Here is an 11,092-nt window from a genome sequence, read left to right on the forward strand (position 1 = left end):
AAGCTTTGGAGTTGCGTTGTATTGAGACTGTAGCTCAAGTATTCATTTGTTATGATCATTTAGGAAAATCACAGGTTGAGTGCTATAAATAAACTTTTCTAAAGCTATGTTGGTTTAGATGTAAACCACTTGATGTAAAATAATATGTTTAGGTAACTGCAGGGCATGCTTGTAACCGAAATGGGTCTATAATATGTTTAGGTACCTGCAGTGTATGCTTGTAAGTAAAATAGGTCTGCAATTTTTTGGATCATGCTTATCCAACCTTTTATCATACAGCAAGACAAACATTTACTATTGGTAGCTATTTGACAACTTGTATTTTTATATGGAATGATTAGAGATTTGAGCTAAAATGGTTGCTGTGGTAGCGATATCTATGCATAAGTCTTCCTTCTTAATACCACCCGGTTCAAGAGCTTTTCCATTTTGTAGTTCTTTTATTAATTTCATAACTCCATCTTTACATACTGACATTTGATGATTTAAGGTATCAGTTTCAATATTCAATATCGTTTTCAATTTCAGCATTTTGTCAGTATATGTTACAAAAGTATTTATTTAGTATATTTGACATCTCAAGAGTATCATCTATCGAGTTGTTATGTTCAGTTTTTAATTTAATTGTAGATTCACAGCTCTTTACCTTTCTGATTTAGCTAAAGGGTGGTTTGCTTATTTCTTCTGACAGTGGTTGGTATAATTTTCTGATCATATACTGTTCTGCCATAATTTTAAATTCTTTTTTATTACTTCTGTGTATGCTTTTATACTAGGGAAGCTTGTGTTTATTTCCGCTACGCTTATAGTCATTAAATAATTGTTGCTGTTTTCTGACATGTCCCTTTGCTTTTTTATTAAACCATACGGGTTCGTTTACTTGCGGTATTCTAGGTTTTATTCTATCACCAAATTAATTTAGAGCATGAATAAATCTTCCCTGGAACGTATCGCAAACAATATTTGTTTCATCATCATATCTAGTTCTCTTTTTAGTGATTGCGGCGTTTGGCAGAATGATGAATGATCAACTTTTTCATAGTTTCCTAATGTGGTGTTTGGTATTTTTGGCATTTATCTGTCTGGAGAAAAACTGTAGAACATTTTTTATCATGCAGTGATCTGATAAACCAGGATTTACAACTTCTACTTTACCTATTGCCACTTTAATGTTTGTACATACAAGGTCTAGAATATTTCTATGTATATGTATGGGAATCGCAACTAATTGTTGTAAATTTAAATCATTTAAACACAATAGGCATACATTACTATTTACTTTGATGCTACGAGAATTTAGATCTTGCCAATTTATCGCAGGTAAAATATAATCTTTTAAAATCTAGTGTTGTATTTCTGGATATTTAGCATTCAGTTGAAGTGGGTAGTCAATTATTTAATTTACTGAGCCGCCGGCAGATGAGCAGCGTATACTGCACATGACACTAAAGTGCTATACTGTTTGTGCGGTTTAGTGCGACTATCCTGATAGCTTCAGAATCAGACTCGAGAGCGATCACTGTTGATTTTAAATTTTGATCTGATTTGATCGCTACACCACTACCATACATATTTCCATCTTTACGGTATATGGTTTTATTGAGTGTCTCAATAGTCAGGTAACTTGGAAATTTGGTGTCCAAATTTGTTTCGGGCTAAACATAGTATATTAAAGCTTGTAGCAGTTGTTTGTATCTCAACTAGTCTATGTAAGTAATATATTTAATAAATTTTCATGCTTATTTTCATAATTTCTCCTTTTACTAGTTTGTAAATTCTCTATATGCCTCTACTTTCTACTTCAATAAAAATATATTTATTGTTCACTTTTACTTAGAAGAAGTCTTGCAGAAATGCCAGTCTTTTTTAAAGCATTTATTGTTCTGATTGATTCTCACATTTGAGACTGATTATGCAATTATTTTAAATGATCTTATCTTGCAACTGTCTTCTCTGGAATTTTCCTCAACTTAAGTCTCACTACATTACCAATGTTGTGTTTAAAAAAAGATGGCGGTCTTTAATTAAATTATCAATTTGTTCAAAAACAGATAGTTCTTGATCATTTATTTGCCAAATTATCAGATTTTTCTTTCTATGGTCTTCATCATTGCTATTATTACTATCACTAGGCCTAGTATTTCACTTCAACTTCAATTGCTAACTTTTATTGCTTCAATGACTAGCGCGTGTTTGGATTGCCTCAACGCCCTCTCATACTGTATCAGAACACGCTGGGCTTACGTTTCTAACAGCTTGGGCATAAGATTTATCTATGTTTAAAAAAGTATTTTTATCTCATTTGTCATGTCAGATATATGTGACAACAAAGCGTTTATATCTGTTTCTATTTTATCTAGTTTATCTGAAAAGTTTTGACAAAACTTTTGTGCGTTAGACTTCGTCTCATCGTTTAATTCTGCAGAATTGAGTTCAGCTTTGCTAATTTTATCTTTGCGAGATCGGAAAGCTAGGTTACATTATCGTAAAACACAATCTCTGTTTGCTATATAATTAAAGACGTCATTAGGAATGTTTGCACATTTTTGGTGACACCTTTTGAAACATTCATCACATTGAATTGCTTTGATAATTCTCTTTGGATAATTCTCTTTGGATACTTCACTTGGCACTTCAAGCATTTTGGCAGTTCTTTTCTAATCAGGATTTTGATTAAAATTGTAATTTAATTAGTAGTCAAACACTGGGGCAAAAAAAGGTACTTTTAATAAATTAAATTAAGAATTTTTATGTATTAATTATTGAGTTATTTATAATATATAATAATTATGTTTAGTTGATAATATAAATATACACATCACTGTCAATCGTGCTTTCGTCAATCGAGGATGATTTAAATGGTATCGGAAGAGCTCTGAAAACACATCCAAACAGCTCAACAGTCAGCGAATGAAAAAGTTCAAGCCTGTTCCATACCTTCCACAGTGTCTTCTGACCTCAATTATTTTCTGCAGAGTTCTGGGCTAGTCAATATTAGCCTCCAAACAATTTTTAGCAGAGCAAAACTTTTATGTGATGCAATTTATGCTTCTCACGCCAATAAAAAACAACCTCATGTAATCAAAACAGTCTCACAAGTTTAGCCTCAAAATTTGTAGTAGTACAGATTCCATCATATACGAACAAAACCTTTTTTACATACAGCTAAGTATCAAAACCTTGTTAAGCAATGAACTACTATCAGCTTGATAGTCAATAACTATTTCTATGGTGTTGCATTGACAGGTTTATCGAAAAAACCGTAAAAACCTGGATTTGGAAAACACACTTTGATACAAACAGAAAAATCGAGTCATTGTCAAGTCAAGTAATCAAGCCATTTGTTAGTACGGTTTTGTGGATATTTTTCCACTTTCTAGCTGGCGGCAAAATTCAAAAGTTAGCATATCTGTAGAAATTGAAAGTTTCTAAAAAACTGACATAATAAATATATCAATTGAAAAGCATGTGTCACGCCTTTCTTCATCCATCCAAATAATACAATGCCAAAACTTTCTGTCCACCAAGTGACAGGCCAGGTCTCCGTATTGATCTGACTTCCTGATGTTTCAAACCAGATTAAGATTGTGCCGCACCAGCTCAGACATACAGACAGACAGCTCAGACATAGGTGTTTCGAGTCAATCTTTCATTTGGTCGGCCAGTTTCTCTGAAGGAGAGTTCAGCCTTTCTTCTTTGTTTCTATTTTCTCTTTTGTCAGTTTGTTTCGGACATCCTTCTTGTGACACGATGAGTTGTGAAATTATCTGAATCAGGTCTACTCCTTTAATGCCCTCTTTTGGCCGACTCAGCCAGGCCCTCTCCTGTTGCTCATAAAGTTTGTATATTCAGTTTAATGACCGAAAATTTATTAGCTGTGTTCATCTTGACCGTTAGTAACAATAGTGACGGCTTTGTATAGAAAAGCTATTGGTACCAATAAGCAACAAACTTTCAAAAAGCATAATGAGAAAGCACAATTAGAAAGCCAGACGGCTTCATTACACATTTATTGATTTTTTATTTAGCTAAAGACAGCTTCACTTTTTGCCATGTGACTAGTAGCATCGCAGTCGATCAGCCATCTTTGAGAATCAACATCTGTCTCCAACTCGGTAAATGCCAATTCATCTTCTTTGCTATTATCATGGATACATATTTTGGTTTGATGTGGACTTTAGTAACTGTTGTAATATCCATGACCTTGATCTTGTCCGCAACACGATCAACGGCATGATTATTGTTGTTTTTAAGTCAACTACTTTGATAATGTTCAAAAAAACTACAGAAATAGCAGCCTTCGGATTGATGATGACTATATTTAAATTGGTTACTTGCTGACAGCAGGGCAATGTCAGAATTTGCTTCATACCTGACACCATCAGAATCGATGGCTGAAGCCAGTGCTTTTTGTTTCCTTTTTTGTTCTTTATTAAGCAGTGTTTGTTTGGAGAGCTGTAGAGTTATATCGTCCCCGCGAGCCTCGAGTGCAGTCAATGCCATCGAATAGCTTTCCAGAAGGCTTCCATGTAGAGTCACCACCTAGTCTTCCTGGCTAATCTTAGCATTAATAGCTGCACATCTATCTGTGATAGCTTTTATATGACGTATGTGGTCTTCAATTGACAAACCTTCATTCAAAAGCGCCTTAAAGTACCACTTCTTGAGAAATGATTTATTCGCCAGTGTATCACATTCAAAGTGAGCTCTCAGCTTGTTCCGCGCAACTCTTGGGTTTTCACATTAACTGATGAGATGAATAAGATTGCCACTGACAGACAGCAAAATGTGGGAAAAAGTTTTGCTGGACTTATTTTTGTACTCGGCTTTAGCGGCAGCGTTAGCATTATCGTGAAGAGTAATGGTTTTATCCACATATCGAAATTAGCCCTTAGCTATGAGTAGGTGTTTGAGTAGTAACTTCCATGTGGCATAATTATCAGTGTTTATCTTATCTATAGTCTAGCTTTTCTCATTCATACACGTAGTTCTTTGAAATAATATGTAATGGGCTGACTAGGCCCATAACCTGTTGTTCATAAAGTTTGAAACTTCAATTTATTGACAAAAACCTTGTTAGCTGCCCCCATCTTGACAGTTGGGAGCAAAAGTGAGAGTTTTATATGAAAAAGCTACTGGTACCAATAAGCAACAAGCTTTCAGAAAGCGCAATGAGAAAAAGCGCAATGAAGATAAGCGCACTTAAAAAAGCGCAACAAAATAAACAGCAATAAAAAAAAGGCAATGAAAAAAGGCGGAATGGAAAAAGGCGCAATGAAAAAAGGCGCAATGAGACGGCGCAATGAGAAGGCGCAACATTTGAAAAAGCGCAATGAGAAGGCGCAACATTTGAGAAAGCGCAATGAGAAAGCGCAACATTTGAGAAAGCGCAATGTGAAAGCGCAACATTTGAGAAAGCGCAATGAGAAAGCGCAACATTTGAGAAAGCGCAATGAGAAAGCGCAACATTTTAGAAAGCGCAATGAGAAAGCGCAACATTTGAGAAAGCGCAATGAGAAAGCGCAACATTTGAGAAAGCGCAATGAGAAAGCGCAACATTTGAGAAAGCGCAATGAGAAAGCGCAACATTTGAGAAAGCGCAATGTGAAAGCGCAACATTTGAGAAAGCGCAATGAGAAGGCGCAACATTTGAAAAAGCGCAATGAGAAGGCGCAACATTTGAGAAAGCGCAATGAGAAAGCGCAACATTTGAGAAAGCGCAATGTGAAAGCGCAACATTTGAGAAAGCGCAATGAGAAAGCGCAACATTTGAGAAAGCGCAATGAGAAAGCGCAACATTTGAGAAAGCGCAATTAGAAAGCGCAACATTTGAGAAAGCGCAATGAGAAAGCGCAACATTTGAGAAAGCGCAATGAGAAAGCGCAACATTTGAGAAAGCGCAATGAGAAAGCGCAACATTTGAGAAAGCGCAATGAGAAAGCGCAACATTTGAGAAAGCGCAATGTGAAAGCGCAACATTTGAGAAAGCGCAATGAGAAGGCGCAACATTTGAAAAAGCGCAATGAGAAGGCGCAACATTTGAGAAAGCGCAATGGGAAAGCGCAACATTTGAGAAAGCGCAATGAGAAAGCGCAACATTTGAGAAAGCGCAATGAGAAAGCGCAACATTTGAGAAAGCGCAATGAGAAAGCGCAACATTTGAGAAAGCGCAATGAGAAAGCGCAACATTTGAGAAAGCGCAATGTGAAAGCGCAACATTTGAGAAAGCGCAATGAGAAGGCGCAACATTTGAGAAAGCGCAATGAGAAAGCGCAACATTTGAGAAAGCGCAATGAGAAGGCGCAACATTTGAGAAAGCGCAATGTGAAAGCGCAACATTTGAGAAAGCGCAATGAGAAAGCGCAACATTTGAGAAAGCGCAATGAGAAAGCGCAACATTTTAGAAAGCGCAATGAGAAAGCGCAACATTTGAGAAAGCGCAATGAGAAAGCGCAACATTTGAGAAAGCGCAATGAGAAAGCGCAACATTTGAGAAAGCGCAATGAGAAAGCGCAACATTTGAGAAAGCGCAATGTGAAAGCGCAACATTTGAGAAAGCACAATGAGAAGGCGCAACATTTGAAAAAGCGCAATGAGAAGGCGCAACATTTGAGAAAGCGCAATGAGAAAGCGCAACATTTGAGAAAGCGCAATGTGAAAGCGCAACATTTGAGAAAGCGCAATGAGAAAGCGCAACATTTGAGAAAGCGCAATGAGAAAGCGCAACATTTGAGAAAGCGCAATTAGAAAGCGCAACATTTGAGAAAGCGCAATGAGAAAGCGCAACATTTGAGAAAGCGCAATGAGAAAGCGCAACATTTGAGAAAGCGCAATGAGAAAGCGCAACATTTGAGAAAGCGCAATGAGAAAGCGCAACATTTGAGAAAGCGCAATGAGAAAGCGCAACATTTGAGAAAGCGCAATGAGAAAGCGCAACATTTGAGAAAGCGCAATGTGAAAGCGCAACATTTGAGAAAGCGCAATGAGAAGGCGCAACATTTGAAAAAGCGCAATGAGAAGGCGCAACATTTGAGAAAGCGCAATGAGAAAGCGCAACATTTGAGAAAGCGCAATGTGAAAGCGCAACATTTGAGAAAGCGCAATGAGAAAGCGCAACATTTGAGAAAGCGCAATGAGAAAGCGCAACATTTGAGAAAGCGCAATTAGAAAGCGCAACATTTGAGAAAGCGCAATGAGAAAGCGCAACATTTGAGAAAGCGCAATGAGAAAGCGCAACATTTGAGAAAGCGCAATGAGAAAGCGCAACATTTGAGAAAGCGCAATGAGAAAGCGCAACATTTGAGAAAGCGCAATGTGAAAGCGCAACATTTGAGAAAGCGCAATGAGAAGGCGCAACATTTGAAAAAGCGCAATGAGAAGGCGCAACATTTGAGAAAGCGCAATGAGAAAGCGCAACATTTGAGAAAGCGCAATGAGAAAGCGCAACATTTGAGAAAGCGCAATGAGAAAGCGCAACATTTGAGAAAGCGCAATGAGAAAGCGCAACATTTGAGAAAGCGCAATGAGAAAGCGCAACATTTGAGAAAGCGCAATGTGAAAGCGCAACATTTGAGAAAGCGCAATGAGAAAGCGCAACATTTGAGAAAGCGCAATGAGAAAGCGCAACATTTGAGAAAGCGCAATGAGAAAGCGCAACATTTGAGAAAGCGCAATGTGAAAGCGCAACATTTGAGAAAGCGCAATGAGAAGGCGCAACATTTGAAAAAGCGCAATGAGAAGGCGCAACATTTGAGAAAGCGCAATGAGAAAGCGCAACATTTGAGAAAGCGCAATGTGAAAGCGCAACATTTGAGAAAGCGCAATGAGAAAGCGCAACATTTGAGAAAGCGCAATGAGAAAGCGCAACATTTGAGAAAGCGCAATTAGAAAGCGCAACATTTGAGAAAGCGCAATGAGAAAGCGCAACATTTGAGAAAGCGCAATGTGAAAGCGCAACATTTGAGAAAGCGCAATGAGAAAGCGCAACATTTGAGAAAGCGCAATGAGAAAGCGCAACATTTGAGAAAGCGCAATGAGAAAGCGCAACATTTTAGAAAGCGCAATGAGAAAGCGCAACATTTGAGAAAGCGCAATGAGAAAGCGCAACATTTGAGAAAGCGCAATGAGAAAGCGCAACATTTGAGAAAGCGCAATGAGAAAGCGCAACATTTGAGAAAGCGCAATGTGAAAGCGCAATATTTGAGAAAGCGCAATGAGAAGGCGCAACATTTGAAAAAGCGCAATGAGAAGGCGCAACATTTGAGAAAGCGCAATGAGAAAGCGCAACATTTGAGAAAGCGCAATGTGAAAGCGCAACATTTGAGAAAGCGCAATGAGAAAGCGCAACATTTGAGAAAGCGCAATGAGAAAGCGCAACATTTGAGAAAGCGCAATTAGAAAGCGCAACATTTGAGAAAGCGCAATGAGAAAGCGCAACATTTGAGAAAGCGCAATGAGAAAGCGCAACATTTGAGAAAGCGCAATGAGAAAGCGCAACATTTGAGAAAGCGCAATGAGAAAGCGCAACATTTGAGAAAGCGCAATGTGAAAGCGCAACATTTGAGAAAGCGCAATGAGAAGGCGCAACATTTGAAAAAGCGCAATGAGAAGGCGCAACATTTGAGAAAGCGCAATGAGAAAGCGCAACATTTGAGAAAGCGCAATGAGAAAGCGCAACATTTGAGAAAGCGCAATGAGAAAGCGCAACATTTGAGAAAGCGCAATGAGAAAGCGCAACATTTGAGAAAGCGCAATGAGAAAGCGCAACATTTGAGAAAGCGCAATGTGAAAGCGCAACATTTGAGAAAGCGCAATGAGAAAGCGCAACATTTGAGAAAGCGCAATGAGAAAGCGCAACATTTGAGAAAGCGCAATGAGAAAGCGCAACATTTGAGAAAGCGCAATGTGAAAGCGCAACATTTGAGAAAGCGCAATGAGAAGGCGCAGCAACATTTGAAAAAGCGCAATGAGAAGGCGCAACATTTGAGAAAGCGCAATGAGAAAGCGCAACATTTGAGAAAGCGCAATGTGAAAGCGCAACATTTGAGAAAGCGCAATGAGAAAGCGCAACATTTGAGAAAGCGCAATGAGAAAGCGCAACATTTGAGAAAGCGCAATTAGAAAGCGCAACATTTGAGAAAGCGCAATGAGAAAGCGCAACATTTGAGAAAGCGCAATGAGAAAGCGCAACATTTGAGAAAGCGCAATGAGAAAGCGCAACATTTGAGAAAGCGCAATGAGAAAGCGCAACATTTGAGAAAGCGCAATGTGAAAGCGCAACATTTGAGAAAGCGCAATGAGAAGGCGCAACATTTGAAAAAGCGCAATGAGAAGGCGCAACATTTGAGAAAGCGCAATGAGAAAGCGCAACATTTGAGAAAGCGCAATGAGAAAGCGCAACATTTGAGAAAGCGCAATGAGAAAGCGCAACATTTGAGAAAGCGCAATGAGAAAGCGCAACATTTGAGAAAGCGCAATGAGAAAGCGCAACATTTGAGAAAGCGCAATGTGAAAGCGCAACATTTGAGAAAGCGCAATGAGAAGGCGCAACATTTGAGAAAGCGCAATGAGAAAGCGCAACATTTGAGAAAGCGCAATGAGAAGGCGCAACATTTGAAAAAGCGCAATGAGAAGGCGCAACATTTGAGAAAGCGCAATGAGAAGGCGCAACATTTGAGAAAGCGCAATGAGAAAGCGCAATTAAAACCACGAAACTGCTATTTTAGCAACATCGTCATGTCGGGGCCTTTCTTAGGCTTCTGGATAGCTGGTACAACCCATGCCCAATAGCAACTGTACAGGCCAGTCTTTAAACCTTCCAGAAAGCAAGTAACTGGTAGAGCGGGGCTGACTCAGGACTGTGCATGGCATGTTCAACACGCATATTCGAGATACCCAATCTCGGTGTAGTAGGGAGCTTTGAATTGCAATTATAGAGCCTGAAGCTTGGGCATCAACGTACCTCAGTCCAGCGCTTTGATCGGACAGTCGGTGCATACCAATTGCTGAAGAAATCTGTCATTTGTTGCTAGACAGTAAATCCTAAGAGCATCTTTGATGCTCTGAAGCATGAACTTGACTAATGTATTTCGATGCAAAGAAGCATGTCACTTTTGCTCATTGTCTCTAAGGAAGGTCTGGGTGCTGCCTGCATGCAAAATAAATGACCCGTTAGTTATGCCAGTTGGGCAATGATCAAGATCGAAACATATTATTCACAATTCAAGAAAGAGATGTTAATCATCGTCTAGCTTTCGTGAGGAACGAAAACAGGAAACCTGATGAAAATTCATGTTTTGTGGCACAAGTTTCTCGGTCTGTGGGGAAATTTGTGACAAGAAACATGAATTTCTTAAGCCGGATTACAAAGTTGTACCACTTGTGCTGTGCTGAGCTGTGCCGCATGCCGGTTTGACAAAGTTTGAAAACCTTTACAGCTGTTTTATTTTTTCCCTTAATTCATTTAAATTGGACAAAACACTTTTCTCATGATATGAAGTTTGAAAGTTGGAATAGTAACTGTTGTTACATGTAGAATAAAAATAATTTTTCTGTGCAAATGCTTTTATTACCCAGGCAACGCCAGGCATTCAGTAGTATGTTACGAATTTCAACTTTACGCAAGTACTTGGTATTGGTTGTCAGTGGTATGGACAAAGGTGCTGAGACACAAAGGGTTTATCCCAGGTAGAGACACAAAGGGTTCACTCCTAGGGAAATTTTCTCAAGTTGACTCTTATCATTTGCCATTTGACAATTTTGCAGCAGTGCTAGACGGAAGGAGGAAATTCGTCATTTTGAAGTTTGAAATAATATATATTTATATCTCTTATATGTAATATATGTTATATATGTATATATTATATATATATAATATAGTATATATTATTTATATAAAATGCTAGTACTAGTATGTGTATATATTATATATATAATATACACATACTAGTACACTTGGCAGTGCTGTGCACCGTGTGAGATCAAAATGGGTAATCGGTATGTCCATTATTAATTCTGCTACTCTGCTACCTAGTACTCTCCTAATGCTACCAAAATATTCTCTTTACTGGGACATAATTATGTATTCGATAAA

General features: G+C 38.4%; 1 protein-coding gene across 1 annotated transcript; it reads left to right on the forward strand.

Moving 5' to 3' along the window:
- Window positions 1-5,259: 5,259 nt before the first annotated feature.
- Window positions 5,260-9,789, forward strand: LOC137407921 (uncharacterized). The gene is made up of 2 exons (XM_068094304.1): window positions 5,260-5,394; window positions 9,532-9,789. Exons 1-2 carry the CDS (start codon window positions 5,260-5,262, stop codon window positions 9,787-9,789), a joined length of 393 nt encoding a protein of 130 aa, XP_067950405.1.
- Window positions 9,790-11,092: the final 1,303 nt, after the last annotated feature.

Source organism: Watersipora subatra, chromosome 11, assembly GCF_963576615.1.
Source record: "Watersipora subatra chromosome 11, tzWatSuba1.1, whole genome shotgun sequence".
NCBI lineage: Eukaryota > Metazoa > Bryozoa > Gymnolaemata > Cheilostomatida > Watersiporidae > Watersipora > Watersipora subatra.